Genomic DNA, 20,937 nt, shown 5'->3' with positions numbered 1-20,937 from the left:
TCAATACTTCTCCATTCATCATCTCTTACTTCACGCTGCATAGTCCATGGCCAAATGTCAACATAGAAAGGAGCATAGCAAAGGACACCAGTGGCTCGATAATAAATACAGTAACTGTTATTAAATGCTTTGCAAGTAAAAATTAGTCAGAAAGCAAAGGTTGAAAAATGCATCAATATATCTTCAAGGAAGATATCTCAACCAAAATAATAAACAATACTGTACAATGTCAAGTGTCTGTATTGCCAAATATGTGCACTCAAATTTAAGGGTGATTGCAAAAAATAAAAGCTCTAGGGATGAATGAAAAAATTATATTTTCAATTAAAAATAAATTTTTGAATATACTTACCCGGTGAATATATATATAGCTTACGTCTCCGACGGTCGACAGATTCCAAAAACTCGCGAGCGATCGCCATGAAGGTTACTGGGCGTGCCCACCAGCGCCGACTATCGGCCAGATACCGCATATACTTCTCAACCAATTCAGTTCTTCTCAGTCCGTAGGGTCTCTATCGGGTAGGAAGGGAGGGCCTTTAATTATATATATTCACCGGTAAGTACAGTGATACCTCTGGATACGAAAGTTTCTGCTTACGAAAAATTCAGGATGCGAAAAGTGATTCGAAGATTTTTATGCCCCAGGATACGGATAAAATTTCAGGATACGAAAACCTTACGAGATCCCAACTCTTCGCCGAGAGTAATTTTAAAAAGCGCGCGCCGCCTGACTTTGAACTTGGGTAGACTCACTTACAGCCTCCCGCTCACCCATTGGTTATCTCCCTACTCAGACGCTAGCTGACGCCATAAGATCCTGCTTTCCTATTGGTCGGCAACTATCCCAGCTTGCCTACGCACGGGCGTTCATCTCTCTCTCTCTCTTTTTTCGTTCCGACCGCGGTATCGTTAACAGACATTGTGTGCTTTCGCTTGTTTGACTTAGTGTTAATATACAGTACATTCGTACGCCACGTGTTATCATTAATAAACATTCGTTACTGTGCACTGTACTGTATTAGTGTTTACTATACATAGACTGTATATAACGTTACGTAGTGTATTATATTACGTTTGCCTAACGCATTTTAGAAATGTGTTGAAAAGTAGGCAGAAACAAGCTTCAATGGATAGTTTCTTATTAAAGAGGCCAGCGGTATTAGTAGGCCAAGACGAAGGTGAAAGTGAAGAAAAGAAACAGAAAAGAGGAAGGGATGAAGAATTAGAAGGTGAAAGTAAAGAAAAGAAACAGAAAAAAGAAAGTGATGAAGAGATTTAGAAAATAAGAAAAACGTAAAGTTATAAAAAAGCAAAAAAAAAAAATTCAATTTTAAGTTTTATGTTACCGTTAAGTGTTAAAGTAATTTTTTCTTTCATTTTATAGTTTTCCATACGTAATGTTAAGTGTTAATTATTTCTTCCATTTTTTTATTTCGTAAAGTTTAAGTGTTAATGTGTTAAGTGTGTAAATTACTGTACGTAGTCTGTCACTTGTTACGTAGTGTATTACTGCATATTACGTTTGCCTAACGCATTTTAGAAATGTGTTGAAAAGTAGGCAGAAACAAGCTTCAATGGATAGTTTCTTATTAAAGAGGCCAGCGGTATTAGTAGGCCAAGACGAAGGTGAAAGTGAAGAAAAGAAACAGAAAAGAGGAAGGGATGAAGAATTAGAAGGTGAAAGTAAAGAAAAGAAACAGAAAAAAGAAAGTGATGAAGAAGTAGAAGAGATTTAGAAAATAAGAAAAACGTAAAGTTATAAAAAAGCAAAAAAAAAAAAAATTAAATTTTAAGTTTTATGTTACCGTTAAGTGTTAAAGTAATTTTTTCTTTCATTTTATAGTTTTCCATACGTAATGTTAATTGTTAATTATTTCTTCCATTTTTTTATTTCGTAAAGTTTAAGTGTTAATGTGTTAAGTGTGTAAATTACTGTACGTAGTCTGTCACTTGTTACGTTTTCTGCCTTATGCCATCCTCCTCTGCCGCGACTTCGCTATCGGACATCGTCTCAATCAAAAGGTAAGTTTCAACTTTTTTGTTACACTAATTAACTGTAACCTTTTTTTCAGAGTGTACAGGTATCAATCATTAATTTAGGTGTACGTACAGGTAACAATACACCTTCACTGATCTAAATGCTTTACGTACATACAGTACCGTAACTTTTATACAGTAGTAAAGAAAACGGACCGTTTTCTTTGGGCTTGGGGGGGATAACTTGGCTATAACTACATTATTGAATAATCTCATAGTGGTTTCTGGAATGGATTAGGCTGTTTTTAACGATTGTGTTAATTATTGAATGATAGAAATGGCTGCATTGCATGTTTATTACTACAGTTTAGCGTGTTTATGAAAGAAAGGGTGACTTTTTATAAGGCTTGGAACGGATTAGGCTATTTACATGTAAAACACGACTCAGGATACGAAAATATCAGGATACGAAACCGCATCCTGAACGGATTAATTTCGTATCCTGAGGCATCACTGTATATTCAAAAATTTATTTTAAATTGAAAATATCATTTTCAAATATTAAACTTAGCCGGTGAATATATATATAGCTGATTCACACCCATGGTGGTGGGTAGAGACCAGTATTAAAACAATAAAGGCGTATATGCTCAAGAGTTTTTGACAAATACAGTGAACCCTCGTTTATCGCGGTAGATAGGTTCCAGACGCGGGCGCGATAGGTGAAAATCCGCGAAGTATTGACACCATATTTACCTATTTATTTAACATGTATATTCGGACTTTTAAAACCTTCCCTTGTACGTAGTACTGTTAACAAACTACCCTTTAATGTACAGAACACTTAATGCATGTACTACAGTACCCTAAACTAAAACAGGCACAAATATTAAAGGCGATTTTATATCATGCGTTTCCTAAACACCTAAAAAGCACGATAAAAAATGGCAACCAATGTTTTGTTTACGTTTATCTCTAATCATAATGAAGAAACAAACTCATTTAGTGTACTGTACACATATATGTATACTGTAGGTTAGTTTTTGCATCGATTATATTGATGTATACAGTATGTTGATTTTGTTATTACCAATGTTTTACTTAATTTTCCTTAGGACTTCCAAATGAAATGTTTTTCTTTATGACGCCACCTGAAACGACGGCGTCATAAAGTACGCTCAGTAAACAACCACGCTCAGAACAAAGAAGGCATTTAACGCGCATGATGAAAGTGATAAATAATGATATTTACAGTAAAAGCATTTACAAAATATGTTATTACAAATATTATTTACCGTATCTATATAAAATCATACAGTACATACTGTACGTAGCAAAGCAGGAAAACAATTTACGAGAGAGAGAGAGAGAGAGAGAGAGAGAGAGAGAGAGAGAGAGAGAGAGAGAGAGAGAGAGAGAGAGAGTTGTTTTACGTACGTAAATGTAAATTTTAAACAAAAAAAATATGATAGGCTTTTAAAACCTTCCCTTTAACTTAATGCATACAGTACTAAACTATAAAACAGACACAAATATTAAAATGTTTAAGTAAAAAATAAAGATTGTTACTGTACTCACCACGAAAGAAGTTCAAGAAAAACTTGAATGATGATGGCGATGAATTTGCTGCACAGTAGAAATGATGATGATGAAGCTGATGATGTCTTCTACTGTGCAGCCAATAATAGTATTTTACGTCTCTTCAGACGGAGGTGTCTTTTCCTGGGACACCTCTTCAACTTCTTCCTGAGACACTTCTTCAATTTCTTCTGAGGGCATTGTGATCGGAAGTTGCTGCCGCTGCTTCTTCTTTCGCAAGAGCATCCTGTAGGGAGCCATGTGTTCATCGATCTTGGTGCAGAATTGTACAGAACGAACCATATCCTCGTCCCACTCTTGCGACATTTCTTTCACCTCATTCGCAAGCTTGCAGAGCTTGGCAAGCCGTTCTAATTTTAAGACCGTTTCTTCGACATTTTCTTGGAACTCTTCCTGTGTTTCACTGTCTTCACTGCCCGATTTCGTCAGGTCTTCGAGGTCTGCGGCCGCGTAACTTCTACTGTCTTTTAACATAGTATCGAGAAGCGTCACCTTCTCAGCAATCGTCATCATCTTTCGGTGCTGTTTAGGCTCACTACCAGCCTTAGTAGAAGCAGAAGGCTTGGGAGGCATTGTACAGTAGGGTTTAACAGAAAGTTCAACTTAAAACAGTCGCACACAGCACAGATTAAACTTCACAAAGTTAAGAACGTCTACTCAGCAATACGCGGAAAGAGAAAGTGAACGATGCAGCCCCGCGAGAACTGTGATGCTGCGGGTAGAAGATGCGGGCAAAACACCAATCACAGGCTAGATAACAAAACTTGAGTTTTGATTCGTCATCTATCAGCGCTTGAACCAATCACAACCCGTCTTACAGTACATGGTGCGTTGGTTACTCATAGAAGATGCCCCGCGCATACTGAACGTACGTAGATTAAGTACAATACCGTAATAATAATAAATAATGATAATAATACTGTACAGTAATAATAATAATAATAATGATTAATAATAATAACAATAATAATTTTATTAACAACAACAACAATAATAATAATAATAACAATAATAATAAAAATTTACGTACGTACGCTATTTTACGCCTCTCTCTCTCTCTCTCTCTCTCTCTCTTTCTCTCTCTCTCTCTCGTACGCTTACAGTACTTATTCGAAATGTGATTTTTGCAACAAAGAATATTATTGGATGCAGTACTGTACTACGTACGTATACATACAAAAGATTCATGGAAAAGAAGCACATCCATTACAGTACACACCATTCTAATATGGTATGACTGCATCTGATTTGCGTTTCATGTTCGATTTAATTTTACTACGTACTGAATTATCGTATGATCACATTCTCTTTTCGTGTTTTATTTCTTTCTGTGCTGAATTATATATCATATGTAATGCAATGAACAATCAGTAAGAGCAGATATTACTAATTACAGTATTAATGGAATTACAGGTAACAAAATATCGTATTTGGTTATCTTCAGATTTCGCGGTATTTTCGAATTTTCCGGAAAATCCGCGATATGTATATATATATGGGTTATGGGAAAACCCCGCGAAGTGGTGAATCCGCGATTGTCGAACCGCGAAGTAGCGAGGGTTCACTGTATTCAAAAAACAAACTTAAGTATAGGTACCTGATAAGGAAGCTGACTCTGATGATTACTCTGCCTCATTAGTCCGCTATCCTCACGAAGCCCAGCGATCCTCTCAGGATGCTGAAAGACTCCCAGGAGCTGTTATAATCAGGGTGAACACCCCTACAACAGGACCTCATCAATACCCTTAATCTGGGCGCTCTAAAGAAACAATATTTTGACCACCCGCCAAATCAAAAGATTGCGAAAGACTTCTTAGTCTCCCGTACAACCCAAAACAAGAATAAAAATTTCAAGAGAAGATTAAAAGATATTGGGATTAAGGGAATGTAGTGGTAGAACCTTCACCCACTACTGCACTCGCTGCTACGAATGGTCCCAACGTGTAGCAGTCCTCATAAAGAGTCTGGACATCTTTCAAGTGCTGTAATATGAAGAGAACACCGACTTGCTTCTCCAAAAGGTCGCATCCATAATACTTCTATGGGATCTATTTTGTTTAAACGCTACTGAAGTTGCTACCGAACTAACTTCATGAGCCTTAACTTTAATAAAATTACGATCCTTCTCACTTAAATGAGAGTATGCCTCTGTAATCAATAGTCTAATTAAATAAGACAACGCATTCTTCGACATGGGCAAAGAGGGCTTTTTAACAGAGCACCATAAAGCCTCTGAAAAACCTCGCAGCGGTTTAGTTCTAGATAAATAAAATTTAAGAGCTCTAACGGGGCACAGCACTCTTTCAACTTCATTCCCAACAATCTCAGATAGACTGGGAAGATCAAATGATTTAGGCCATGGACGAGACGGAAGTTCATTTTTGACCAAGAAACCAAGTTGAAGGAACATACTGCTTTATTAGCGGAGAAGCCGTTATTCTTGCTAAAAGCATGTATCTCACTAACCCTTTTCGCAGAAGCCAAGCTCACCAAGAAAAGTGTCTTGAGGGTAAGATCCTTCAGGGAGGCTGAATTTAACGGTTCAAACCTGTCAGACATAAGGAACTGCAGGACCACGTCCAAGTTCCAAGCAGGAGTAGAAATATGACCTCCTTGGAAGTCTTGAAAGACGTAAGAAGGTCTTGAAGATCTTTGTTGTTAGAAAGATCCAAATTTCTATGCCTGAAAACAGAGGCTAACATGCTTCTGTAGCCTTTAATGGTAGACGCAGAAAGGGAGCGACCGTTTCTCAGATAAAGCAGAAAATCTGCAATCTGCACTACAGAGGTACTGGAAGAGGAAATAGAGGAGGACTTGCACCAGTCCCTAAATACCTCCCATTTAGATTGATAAATCCAGATGGTAGAGGATCTTCTAGCCCTCGCGATTGCTCTAGCTGCCTCCTTCAAAAACCCTCGAGCTCTAGAGAGTCTTTCGATAGTCTGAAGGCAGTTAGACGAAGCGCGGGGAGGCTTTGATGAAATCTCTTTACGTGAGGCTGACGCAGGAGATCCATCCGCAACGGTAGACTTCTTGGAATGTCTACTAGCCATAGAAGTACCTCTGTGAACCACTCTCTCGCGGGCCAGAGGGGAGCAACCAACGTCAACCTGGTCCCTTCGTGAGAGGCGAACTTCTGAAGCACCTTGTTTAGGATCTTGAAGGGTGGAAAGGCATAGATGTTTAGGTGAGACCAGTCCAGAAGGAACGCGTCTATGTGGGCCGCCTCTGGATCTGGAACAGGAGAGCAATAAGTTGGGAGCCTCTTTGTCAAAGAGGTCGCAAAGAGATCGATGGTGGGTCGACCCCAAGTCATCCATAGTCTTTCGCACACATCCTTGTGGAGCGTCCACTCCGTAGGAATCACCTGTCCTCTTCGACTGAGACAGTCCGCTAAGACATTCAACTTCCCTTGGACGAATTTCGTCAAAAGAGAGATGTTTCAATCTTTTGACCAAGTGAGAAGGTCCCTTGCGATAATGAAAAGGGAGTGGGAGTGAGTGCCTCCTTGCTTCGAGATGTATGCCAAGGCCGTTGTATTGTCTGCATTCCCCTCCACTACCTTGTTTCGAACCAGACTCTCGAAACTCCTTAACGCTAGATGGACTGCTAAAAGCTCTTTGCAGTTTATGTGAAGACTCCTTTGGTCTGCTGACCAAAGACCCGAGCACTCCAGATTGTCCAGTGTCGCTCCCCAACCCAAATCCAATGCGTCTGAAAACAACACATGGTTTGGGTTCTTGATTGCAAGAGAAAGACCTTCCTGAAGTCTTATGTTGCTGTCCCACCAAGCTAGACAAGTCTTGACTAAATCGGAGAAGGGAATCGAGATCGTCTCTAAACCCTTCTCCTTGTTCCAATGGTGGTTTAGGTGAAACTGGAGAGGGCACAGGTTGAGTCTCCCTAGAGAGATAAACTGCTCCAGCGATGAAAGAGTCCCTAGGAGACTCATCCAAACTCTCACAGAGCAACTGCTTTTCTCTTGCAAGAGACGGACTTTGAGCAAAGCCTGCTCCATCCTGGTGGAAGACGGAAAAGCCCGAAAAACTCGACTCCGTATCTCCATCCCCAAATAAAGAATGGTCTGGGATGGAGGCAGTTGATTGATTGATTGATTGATTGAAAGTTTTCTGGCATCCTGACATCTAAGGTCATTGACGCAGATACCATTTACTGTATATGAAAATTAAAAGCAAATTCGATTAAAACCATAAAAATTAAGAAGTCATTACAATAGTTAAATAGTTTTCAGAAGACCTGCTTCTGAAATAAATCTAAAAATTCCGCTCGCATAGTAAGACACATCATGTCCAAGAATCTTGGCAAGGATAAACCTGCCATCCTCACCTCGAGCCTCAAACATATCTATTTCTTAAGTTAGTAAAATTAGGGCATTCGGTCAACAAATGCCTCACTGTTAAAGGTACTAAGCAGTCCTCGCAATACGGTTGGTGTTGGCCCTTCAGCAGAAACTCGTGTGTCAACCGTGTGTGACCAATACGGAGACGACAAAGAGTCGTCTCCCATTTTCGGGGAATCATGTTATACCTCCAAGGTGATATGATATTTGTTACTTCCCTCATTTTATTGCCATCTTGACTATCCCAGTGCTGTTGCCATTTATCACAAACCAATTTCTTGATGTAAGGTAGGAAATCGTTACATGGAATGGGATACCTCCTTGGTAGCAACTCGGATGCCGCATTCTTCGCCAGCAAATCTGCCTTCTCATTCCCAGACACACCTACATGTGCTGGAACCCAACAAAATCGAACAGTTATATCTTTCCGTCCAATAATAAAAAGCCATTCTAAAATCTTTAAAACTAGAGGGTTACTAGAATTAAAAACTTCTAAAGCTTGAAGAACACTCCTTGCATCACTAAAAATTGTAAAATTACCCTCCTTTTCCAAAGCTATTTTCTCAATAGCGGTTAATATGCCATACAGTTCGGCAGTAAATATGGAAGCTGTTAGAGGAAGTGCACCTCTACAATTAAAATCATTACTATGTACTCCAAATCCAACGCCAGCATCAGATTTGGAGCCATCAGTATATATAAAAGTCGATCCTCTATGTTCTTCAACATGTTCCATAAAAAGAGACCTGGATTCTAAGTCAGTCAAATTCTTCTTAACTCCAATAAAGTATCTACAAAAAGATATGTCAGGTAATTTCCATGGAGGCGTTGATGATACCTTGAATGGAAGCACCTTATTTCTAATTATATCCAGATTGTTTAATAATTGGTTAACCCGAAACCCAAAAGGTTGAGGAGATTTTGGGTGCAACTCAAAGTAGGTTGAGTGCCTTACAAGGCTTGCAGTTTGAAAGGCTGAAGAATTGGGGAGTCTTTGCAATCTAAACCAATACCGAATAATAGAGGACATTCGGTAAAGGTCCAGAGGCAACTCCCCAGCATCAACAAGGAGACTTGTGATATGGAGTCAGTTGTGACTTCTCCATGTTCACCAGGAGACCTAACTCTTTGGCCAGGTACAAAGTCCATTTGAGGTCCTCCAGACAGCGATGAAGGGACGACGCCCTGAGTAACCAGTCGTCCAAATAAAGGGAGGCTCTGATCCCCGACAAATGTAGGAACTTTGCAACATTCCGCATGAGCCTTGTAAAAACAAGAGGAGCAGGGCTGAGGCCGAAGCACAGTGCTCGGAATTGATACACCACCTTCCTGTACACAAACCTCAGATAATGTTGAGAGTTTGGATGTATCGGAATGTGGAAGTACGCATCCTGCAGGTCGAGAGAGACCATCCAGTCGCCCTCTCTGACCGCTGCTATAACGGATTTGGTGGTCTCCATCGTGAATTTTGTTTTTACAACAAACACGTTGAGAGCACTTACATCCACCACTGGCCTCCAACCTCCTGTGTTCTTCGGAACCAGGAAGAGACGGTTATAAAAACCTGGGGATTGAAGGTCCGAGACTTTCATCACCGCCCCCTTCTCCAACAACAGAGAAACTTGAAGATGCAACACCTGTCTCTTTGTCTCCTCACAATACCTGGGAGAGAGGTCTATCGGAACTTTCACTAGCGGAGGTCTTCATACAAAAGGAATTTTGTAACCCTCCTTCAGCAACAAAACAGACTCCTGGTCTGCACCCCTCTTCTCCCAGGCCTGCCAGAAGTTGGTCAATCTGGCCCCTACCGCTGTCTGAGGACATGGGTAGTCAGACTCTGCCACGTGAGGATTTGGATCCTCTCTTCTTACCTCGTTTGCTATCGGCACGAGAGCTTCCCCTACTGGGAGCTCTGCCACGAAAAGGCGGGATAAATCTCGCCGCTGGCGTGTCAAACTTGGGTCTGCTGACATGAGAAGAAGGCAAAACCTTACGAGCAGTCTTGGCCACTAAATCGTGCGTGTCCTTCGGAACAAGAGATGCCGCGATATCTCTAATAAGATGTTGAGGGAACAAAGTAGAAGATAAGGGAGCAAAAAGAAGTTCTGACTTCTGACAGGGAGTAACCCCTGCAGAAAGAAAAGAACACAGAGTTTCTCTCTTCTTAAGAACTCCTGCTGTGAATGTAGCCACCAGTTCATTAGAGCCATCCCTTATTGCCTTGTCCATGCAAGACATTATCTGAATAGAGACATCATTGTCCGATGAAGAGACCTTCTTACTTAAGGCTCCCAAGGACCAATCCAAAAAATTAAAAACCTCGAAGGCACGTTAAATTCCTTTAAGGAGATGATCCAGATCTGTGGAGGACCAGCAAACCTTCGAGCATCTCATGGCTAGACGACGAGGAGAGTCTACAAGGCTTGAGAAGTCTCCCTGGGCAGAGGCAGGCACTCCCAAGCCGAGAACTTCTCCCGTGTCATACCAGACGCTCGCACGAGAAGCCAATTTGAAAGGAGGAAAGGCAAAAGAAGACTTCCCTAAACCTCTCCTGGTTACTAACCAGTCTCCCAACAAACGCAAGACTCACTTAGAAGAGCGAGAGAGAACCAACTTGGTAAACGACGGAGTCGATGAAGTCATGCCTAACGTGAATTCAGACGGCGGCGAACGTGGAGCCGCAGTAACAAAATGATCGGGAAAAACATCCCTAAAGATAAGCATAATCTTTTTAAAGTCAAGAGATTGCTGGACAACCCTAGGCTCCTCCCCATCTGAATGGATCCCCAAAGGCACATCAGCAGGAAGGGGATCATCAACTTCCTCCTCCGAAGGAACATCATTCGACAAAGGTAAAGTCTTGCGACACGGGGAAAACACAGCATGCCGAGGCGGCAAAGCTTGACAGGCCACATCAATATGCAAAGGAGCCGCAGCAAAAGTCGAGGGGACGACGTCACGTCGAGACTGCAAAGACTGAAGGTCTTGAGGTTGAAAGACAACACGAGACTGCGGCGACTGACAGTCGACATCACGTCGGGACAACGGAGTCGGCCGATGAACGTCACGTTGGGACTGCAGCGACTGCAGCTCAAAGTCACGCTGTGACTGCGGAAACTGAAGTTCAACGTCACGTGACTGACGTGACTGAAGAGGAACACGATCAGAATCACGTTTAACAGCACCGCTGACATTAGCAATAACGTCAGAACGACGAGACAAATCTCGCTTAGGAGGTTGAAGACCTGAATCACGCTTGCCGGACTGACGAACCGCAAGCAAAGGTTCCTTACGAACTTGGACATAATCATAAACTTCCATTAAGGATGAAAGTTTTAACTGCATGTCTTGTAAGACACTCAACTTAGGGTCAACAGGACTCGAAACGGACCGTGACGTCGGCAACGTCTGCGCATGCAAGTCATCGCACCGAACGGGACCCTCGAACTCAATGTCACGTTTGCGCTTAACAGGAGAACAGTCATCCGATGACTGAATACGGTCGGAGCTGTCCCAATGACTACAGCCAGGACGCTGGACCTGTCCTGAAGGGACCGACTTGCGTTTCAAAGGTCTTGAAACCTTACGCCAAGGTTTCTTATGAGACGAATCATCGGCAGACGAGGAGAACTTCGTTTCTCCCGTCTTATGGTAAGGACGTGATTGAAGAGCAACGTCTGATACCTTTGAGGGACCGTCTGTACGTTGGTTTACACCTCTTACTCCCTTAAGTCCTACGACATTCCTTCTCCCTAGGGCAGGGGAACTTGAAAGAGGTCTCGGACTAGGCAAGTGACAAGCACGAACAGACGAACCCTCCGGCAAGCCACTAAACACATTTGATGCACTTTCCACTTTACCACTTTGACCCTTTAAAATTTTAACGTCGGACATAAGCTGATTTCTGTCCGAGGCCAATGATTCGACCTTCTCACCCAACGCTTGAATGGCCAATAACATATCACGCATAGAAGGTTCATTAGTGCCAATAGGGGGTTCTGAAACTACCACTACAGGAGAAGGATTAGGTTCAGGGGCATGGGAAGAGGAAAAATCTAGAGATCTAGAAGAGCTTCTTCTCACCCTATCTCTTTCGAGTTTCCGAGTATATTTCTCATACTCCAACCACTCGAACTCAGATAAAACAATACATTCCTCACATCGATCCCTTAATTGACAAGATTTACCTCGGCAATTAACACAAATAGTATGAGGATCGATGGAAGCTTTAGGAAGACGTTTATTACAGTCTTTCGCACACTTACGATAGACAGGAGAAGGGTCAGCCATTATGAAAATTTCAAAGAAAATCCAAAAGAAAGCAAAGTTCAGCAACAATAATAAAAAAAAAAGGGTTTCGAGAGTTTTATCGAAGATACCCAACACAGCGAAAGCAATAAAACCATGAACAAGTACTTTACCAATCGATAGAAACTTGAGGTTAAGCGCGAGCGGAACCAATGCTGTCACTACCACCGACAGAGAAGAACTGAATTGGTTGAGAAGTATATGCGGTATCTGGCCGATAGTCGGCGCTGGTGGGCACACCCAGCAACCTTCATGGCGATCGCTCGCGAGTTTTTGGAATCTGTCGACCGTCGGAGACGTAAGCTAAATATATATTCACCGGCTAAGTTTAATATTTAAAAAAGAAGGTTTTAGGGGGTGAAAGCAATAAAAAGTGTTTAGGAAATGCAAAAAATCTAGGGGTTTTGATATAGGAAAACCTATCTTTTGAGAGATGCTGTGAAGTCTCCAACAATTTTCTTGTAAAAGGCTATAACATAAATCTTACCTAAGGGTACACTTGGGCACACTATTGTATCTTATCTCTTCCTTCTGTTTTTTCGAAGTTTTATAGTTTATATATAAATTATCTACTTTAATGTTATCACAGTTCCTAAAATATTTTACTTCAATTGTTCATTTCATCTCTTGCAGTCTATTTACTTCCTGGGCCATTTTCCCTTGTTGGAGCCCTTGGGCTTATAGCATCCTGCTTACCCAACTAGGGTTGTAGCTTGGCTAGTAATAATAATAATTCTATCTACCAAGGCATTTCCCCAATTTTGAGGGGTAGTCGACATAAAAAGAAAGGGGGGGGGGACTTTTCTTTTCTTGGCTCCTCCCAGGCTGATGAGGGATTCAGCCGAGTTTGCCGGGTACTACTAAGGTGCCACAACCCACCCTCCCCAGTTATCCACCACAAATGGAGTTTCATATCCTGAATCCCCTACTGTTGCTACCTCAGTGGTCACCAAGGCAATTGAAGTAAGCAGCAGGGCCTATAGGAACTGCATCACAATCGCTCGCCATTCATTCCTATTTCTAGCACGCTCTTTTGTCTCTCTCACATCTATTCTCCTACCACCTACAGCTTTCTCCACTTCATATATCCACCCAAACCTTGGCCTTCCTCTTATACTTCCCCCATCAACTCTTGCACTCATCACCTTCTTCAGCAGATGGCCATACATCTCAGTTGGTACGATCACTTTCTCATACAGAACTCTCTCTACATTCATTCCTAACCCTCTATTCTTTACCACTCCCTTCGCTGCCCCCTAACAATTTATATTCTTCATTCACTCTCTGACATACATCTACTTCCACTCCATCATTTGCAGCTACATTCTTCGTTCACTCTATGACGTACATCTACTTCCACTCCACCATTTGCAGCAACAACAGACCCAAAGTACTTAAACTGATCTATTTCCTTTCAAGTAACTCTGCATTCAACATGATATTCAACCTAGCATCACCCTCCCTTTTTGTGCATCTCATAACCTTACTCTTACCCACATTAACTCTCACCAACTTCCTTCTCTGACACACCATCCCACACTTTGTCACTAATTGACCTAGCTTCTCCTTCGAGTCTGCAATCAATACTGTATTATCCACAAACAACAACTGATTCCCCTTCCACTTATGATCCACTCTGATTTATCAGTTTCAATCCTCGATAAACCACTCAAGCATACACCTCTCTCACAACTCCATCAACAAACAAATTGAACAACCATGGCGACATCACAAATCCCTGTCTCAGTCCCACTCTCACTGGAAACGGAAACCACTCACTTCATTTCCTATCCTAGCACACGCTGTACTGCCTATGTATAAACGCTTCACTGCTGCAACCACCTTCCACCAATTCCACATAATCTCATCACATTCCACATCACTTCCCTATCAACTCTCATAAGCATTCTCCAGATCCATAAATGCAACATACATCTCCTAACCTTTTGCTAAATATTTCTCACATATCTGCCTAACTGTAAAAATCCTACTAATTAGCACTCTGCTATATACTTTTCCAACCATACCAAAACTAGGTAATATCCCTTGAATTACAACACTCATGCACATCTCCCTTACCTTTGTATGTTGGAACAATACACTCACAAACACCCAGTCCACTGGTACCATTGACAACAAAAAACATATATTAAACAATCTCACCAAGTATTCAAGTATAGTCACACACCCCTCCTTTAACATCTCAGCCCTCACACCATTCATACCAGGTGCTTTTCCTGTTCTCGTTTCATCTAGTTACTTCCTCCTCTTGTAATCCCTCTCTCATTCCCATCTCCCATCACTGGCACCTCAATACCTGCAACAGCAATTATATCTGCTTTCCTATAATATTAATAAAAATAAAAATAATAATAATAATAATAATAATAATAATAATAGTAATTATTGCCTCAAGATGTAGAGAAACTACCATGAAGTGTACGATCACTCAATGTGGGTCAATCTATCATATAACATAAGATTTCAATTTTTTTTCCTCGTAGTAACAAATTTCACTTCCACACATGCTTACCTTTCAGTGCACTTCTAACTAGCGAGATCTCTCAAAAAAAATAAAAGACCAACAATTATCACAAGCGCAAGACCCAACAGTCAAAATAGGAGTGCAATGGTATTTACTTAGGACCAAAGACTAGAGTGGCAATTCTGTGACAGGTGAGTGGCCAGGGTTTCTCTCAAGTGCTACCAATCATTACAGGTTTGTATACTTGTAGGAACAAATATACTATGTGCATGACTAATTATCCATAATGAAATCTTGTTAAAAGCATTTCTCTTATCAAAAAAAATTATTCTGTATATCAGAGAAATTAACTACAGAGTTTAAAAAGGTATAAATAGTGTAGTTCTGGAAATAAGAAAGGCAATACTTTATGATTAATAGAATTGTAATGACATTTACAAGTAATTATACAAAATAGTCTACCAACCTGATTTGAGTAACTATAGGGCCTTCAGTTCCAGCTAAGATAATTGTATCACCTTCACGAAGGCGTCCATTCACTAATATAACGTCTATTGTAGTTCCGTGTCCCTGAATTGTTTTAACTTCTAATACAGTACACTGTAAAGAAAATATTTTTTCTTTGAAAATTGTACTTGTTACATATGCATATTGGAAATGATAAAACTAGTCAACTTAGCTCTAAAACTGTAAAAGGAGCATTTGACAATTAAGTAAACTAATAAAAACATGCAATCAAAAAAAAAAAAAATCATCAATACCTATACTAGTAAACAAATATGTTTCCATGAGTTTTAGTCAAAAATAAATTAAGAATGATAAATACCTGTACAGTCTTTGTTTACCTTCAGTATCAAGAAGTCACAAGCTATATTAAGTAATTTCTAGCAAACTAAACACAAGAGGTTTGGTAAAAGCTGTACAAAAATAGGATAGATTTATTTATAGTAAAATTCGCCATTTGAAAAATTGGTAATGTTACTCCTCTATGTAAATGTGTTTGTGGTAGCTCAAGTCCCACTGATTACAGCCTAATTTTCGTAACTCCCATATTATCTAAAGTTTTTGAACGTCTTAATAGGTTTTCTGAAGGTAATCATCAATTCCCAAGTTTGCAATTTGGTTTTCATAAAGGCCTTGGAGCATGTGATGCCCTTCTTACAATCTCCATTGCTGTACAGAAATCCCTTGATTGTGGTCAGGACGTTCGTATGATTGGCCTTGATTTTAGTGCTGCCTCTGACCGTGTTAATCATGAGACCCTTGTTTTCAAACTGAAACAATTGAGTGGTTGGGTGGGTCATTTCTTAGCATTATTATTGATTTTCTAAGTAATGGATCTCAAAGCAAAGAGTTGTTGTCGATGGGCACCATAGTGAGTATAGGAATGTGATATCTGGTGTTCCACTAGATAGTGTTCTTGGCCCATTACTTTTCATACTATATACACATGACATGTGGTTTGCCCTAGAAAACAAGCTTGTTGCATATGCAGATGATGCTACTCTCTTTGCATCAATTCCATCCCCTGAATGTACATCTGGCGTTGGTGAATCCCTAAATAGAGATCGTTAAAATTAGTGCATGGTGCAAATTATGGGGTATGAAGTTGAATCCTAACAAAACTCAAAGTATGATTGTAAGTAGGTCAAGGACGGTGGCTCCTCAACATCCGGATCTCAGTATTGATAATGTTTCTTTAACTTTGTATTACTCTTTTAAAATTTCAGGTGTGTGATTCTCAACAGCAAATTTACTTTTGAGAAACACATTATGTCTGTGTCTTCTTCAATTGCACAAAAAATTGGCTTATTGAGAAAGTCTTAAGATTTTCGGTGATCAATCCATTCTGAAGAAGTGTTTTAATTCTTTCATTCTACCTTTTTTTTAGTATTGTTCTCCTGTCTGGTCTTCAGCTGCTGATTCTCATCTTAATTTGCTGGACAGAAACATACGGTCTATTAAATTTCTTATTCCTGATCTAGATATCAATCTTTGGCACCGTTGTTCAATTAGTTCATTATGCATGTTACATAAGATTTTTCATAACTCTGACCATCCTTTACATTCAGATCTTCCTGGACAATTCTATCCTGTTTGTAATATTAGGCAGGCAGTTAATTCTAATAGCCAGGCCTTCCCCCATCATGAGGCTCAATACTACACAGTATTCTAGAAGTTTTATTCCAGCTGTGACCAAGTTGTGGAATGATCTTCCTAATCCGGTGTTTGAATCAGTAAAACTTCAAAAGTTCAAAGTTGCAACAAATGTTTTCATGTTGAACAGGCTGACATAAGTCTTTTTATAGTTTATATATGATATATCTGTTTTGATGTTACTGTTTTTAGAATGATTTTTTGTTAATTTGTTCTCATCATTTATTTATTTCCTTATTTTCTTTCCTCACTGGGCTATTTTTCCCTATTGGACCCCTTGGGTTTATAGCATCTTGCTTTTCCAACAAGGGTTGTAGCTTGACCAGTAACAATAATAATAATCAAATCTCTTGTTTTACAGATGATGTAATAACTGGCAAGATATGAAATCACTGAATATGAAGCAGTAATAACCAAGATTCCAAACATCCTACGCAGATGTTTACTCCTTACTTGTGTCACAAACATAATTTATTTTCAAGTATACTAAAGCAGATAGAAAAGACACAAACAACAAAGGCAAGATGACCTGTCACCAGTCATAAGAGCCTCTAGAGGACAGCTGGATGTTCTTTGCAAATGTTGAAGCAATCTTCAAGCATCATGGTCCAGTCACAGCATAGTAACTCTTCTTTTGCTTTCCCTCCAGTAAAAGCAAGGTTTCTTCCAAGCCATGGCCAGCTGTCTGGAATGGGTCCTAGGTGACACCAACAGGCTTTTATAAAACCAAGGAAGTCAAAACATTTAAATATATCATCAAGGTCAAGAGGTTTCGAGATTCAATTAGCTTCAAGCTTCAATTCTCCCCTTTGCATGGTTTATCCTTACTTTCCAACATTGTGATTTGAAAGAGATATAAGGCAATGAGATCTTTTTGGATCTCATTTCTTCCTCCAATCTACAAGAGCTATGTATAGCTGACATCATAGACCATCACATCTCCCAGAACTTGGTCAAGGGTCTATCAGAATTTTTTTTATTGATGACTACCAAAACAATAAAAAAGCTTAAAAGCAATTTACATATCAGTATGGAGGATTGTGTAAGTGATCAAAACAGTCATATTCCAGGCGAAGACAATAAAAGAATAAAGGCACACCAGCTTTGTCGATATCTTAGTACTGTATACAATTCAAATGTAATTTGAAATGGATATAAATACTAAGAAAGCTGGCTTTGTTTCTTTAGTTGAAAGATCCTCCACCCAATTTTTGTCTGTCACTAATAAATCACGCATCTCCCAAGAGAAACTAGTCCCTTGCAGTTTGTTTAGAAATTTGTTCCATTCATCTGTGAATTCCTAGGGGCTGGTCAGCAATACAGCCCAACAGCCCTCTAATCTTCATTTCAGTCAATACAATGAGACCTATGATGGTGGCAATACATCCAGAACCTCAAGACAAAAATGATCTTAGGTCCTAAGCCACCAAAAGTTGTGCATCAAATTTCTATCTATCTACCAAGGCACGTCCCCAAATTTTGGGGAGTAGCCAAAAAAAAAGGGCGTGGACTTCTCTTTGCTCTTTCCAGTCTGACGAGGGATTCAGTCAAGTTTGGTTGGTACTGCTAGGGTGCCAGAGCCAACCCTTCCTTGTTATCCACCACAAATGAAACTTCACATGCTGAATCCCCTACTGCCGCTACTTCGGCAGTCTTAGTGACCAGAAGAAGCAGCAGGGCCTATTGAAACTGTGTCAATTTTAACACCTATAAAATATTATTCCTAAATATTGACTTGAAAATATCAACAAAATTTTTTTAACTATAATTACAAAGATGATATTTACTTTAATAAATGAGAACTAACTGTAACCTAATATTCTCTACTTAATATGACAATCAATTGTTCAATTTTCCAGATTTCAAGATATGTATTTAAGAAAAAACTTTTTTTTAAGTGTCAGGCTTTGGTAATTAACTGATTTAGTAACAGTTTACTATATGGCTTATTTAATTATCTATCAAGTAGAACTTCTAAGATCAAACACCTTAGATCTTGAACAAATCATGGATCAAACAGAATTTTCTTTATTTTTTTCTACTCCTTAAAAACAATTAGAATAACGCCAACGTAGCCCTGCGTGTAGTAAGAGGCGACTAAAAGGGACGGGACGAGGGGGCTGGGAACCCCCTCTCCTGTAATATAATCCTGTGAGACATCAAAGAGGTGGAGCTGGGGGGAGAGTGACTGCTCCCCGCACTCTAGTTTTGGGGTGTTTGAATGTGCGTGGATGTAGTACGATAGAGAGTAAAAGATGTGAGATTGGAAGTATTTTTAGGAATAGAAGGATGGATGTATTGGCTTTGTGTGAGACAAAGATAAAAGGGAAAGGTGAAGTGATGTTTGGTGAAATGTCTGGTAGAGTGTCTGGGATTGAAAGGGGAAGACCAAGAGAAGGTGTGGCTTTATTGCTGAGTGAATGGATGACAGGTAAAGTAGTAGAATGGAAGGAGATATCATCTAGGTTAATGTGGGTAAGGGTTACGTTGGGTAGGGAATGCTGGGCTTTTGTCAGTGCGTATGGGCCCGGTTGTGAGAAAAGTGAAGAGCGGAATGAGTTCTGGAATGAATTAACTAAGTGTGTAGGAGGAATTATGTAGTTGTCATGGAGAACTTAAATGCTAGAGTGGGCGCTGGAGGTAGAAGGTATCATTGGGAAGTATGGCGTACCAGGTGAAAATGAGAGTGGTGAGAGACTAGTAGATATGTGTGTTGAGCCAGAGATGGTGAAAAGTTCTAGCTTTTTCAAAAAGAAAGATAAAAACAAGTATACATGGGTAAGAGTGGCAAATGGAAGAGTGGTAGAAAGGGCATTAATGGATTGTATTGATAACTAAAAGAAGGTTTGGAAGATTGAAAGACATGCACGTGTTTAGGGGTATGGCTAACGGTATGTCTGATCATTTTTTGGTGGAAGGAAAATTAGTTGTAGCAAAAGAGTGGGGGAATAGAGTAGGTGGATGTAAAAGGGAACTAGTGAGGGTTGAAGAGCTAATAAAACCGGGGGTAAAAAGTAAATATCAAGAAAAGTTGAAAATGACATATGACGAAGTGAAAGTAAGAGAAACTGGTAATTTAGAGAAGTGGTAGTAAAAGAAAATTTTGTTGGGATGGCAAGTGATGTGTGTGGCTAGAAGTTTGTTGGAGGCAGCACTGAGGAAGGACAGTGAATGGTAGAATGAAGGAGTGAAGGTAAAAGTGGAAGAGAAAAAGAGGGCTTTTGAAAAATGGCTGCAGAGTAATAGTGTAGAGAAGTACGAAAGATATACAGTAGAGAGAAAAATGTGGAAGCAAAGCGCAATGTAAGTGAAGCAAAGAGGGCAGCTGACCTGAAGTGGGGTCAGGGATTGGGTCATTCATATAAAGAGAATAAGAAGTAGTTTTGGGTCATTCATATGCTAAGTGAAACAAAGAGGGCAGCTGACCTGAAGTGGGGTCAGGGATTGGGTCATTCATATAAAGAGAATAAGAAGAAGTTTTGGGTCATTCATATGAAGAGAATAAGAAGTTTTGGAAAGAAGTGAAGAGAGTAAGGAAGGCTGGCTCAAGAATTGAAGAGACAGTGAAAAATGGAAATGGAAGGTTGTTAAAAGGAGAGGAGGCAAGGAAAAGGTGGGCGGAATATTTTGAAAGTTTACTGAATGTAGAGGATGATAGGGAGGCAGATATAATTGCAGTTGCAGGTGTTGAGGTGCCAGTGATGGGAGATGAGAATGAGAGAGAGATTACAATAGAAGAAGTGAGGAGAGCACTAGATGAAACATGAGTAGGAAAAGCATCTGGTATGGATGGTGTGAGAGCTGATATGTTGAAGGAAGGGGTGTGACTGTACTTGAATGGTTGGTGAGATTGTTTAATATGTTTTGTGTTGTCAATGGTACCAGTAGATTGGGTTTGTGCATGTATTGTACCATTTAATGTGTTTTGTGTTGTCAATGGTACCAGTAGATTGGGTTTGTACATGTATTGTACCGTTTAATGTGTTTTGTGTTGTCAATGGTACCAGTAGATTGGGTTTGTGCATGTATTGTACCACTATATAAGGGT

The 20,937-nt window shown here is 40.0% G+C and overlaps 1 protein-coding gene across 3 annotated transcripts in view; it reads right to left on the bottom strand.

Moving 5' to 3' along the window:
• eIF5B (eukaryotic translation initiation factor 5B) overlaps window positions 1–20,937 on the bottom strand; it is a 134,880-nt gene that overhangs the window by 30,247 nt on the left and 83,696 nt on the right. For all 3 annotated transcript variants that reach the window (XM_068356708.1, XM_068356707.1, XM_068356709.1), the window contains one exon: window positions 15,199–15,332. In XM_068356708.1, the coding sequence (XP_068212809.1) occupies window positions 15,199–15,332 (134 nt within the window). The remainder of the gene's footprint in view (window positions 1–15,198; window positions 15,333–20,937) is intronic.

This window comes from Palaemon carinicauda, chromosome 33 (assembly GCF_036898095.1).
Source record: "Palaemon carinicauda isolate YSFRI2023 chromosome 33, ASM3689809v2, whole genome shotgun sequence".
NCBI lineage: Eukaryota > Metazoa > Arthropoda > Malacostraca > Decapoda > Palaemonidae > Palaemon > Palaemon carinicauda.
The sequence above is the reverse complement of the archived record's forward strand: the minus strand, read 5'-3'. Positions and strand labels throughout refer to the sequence as shown.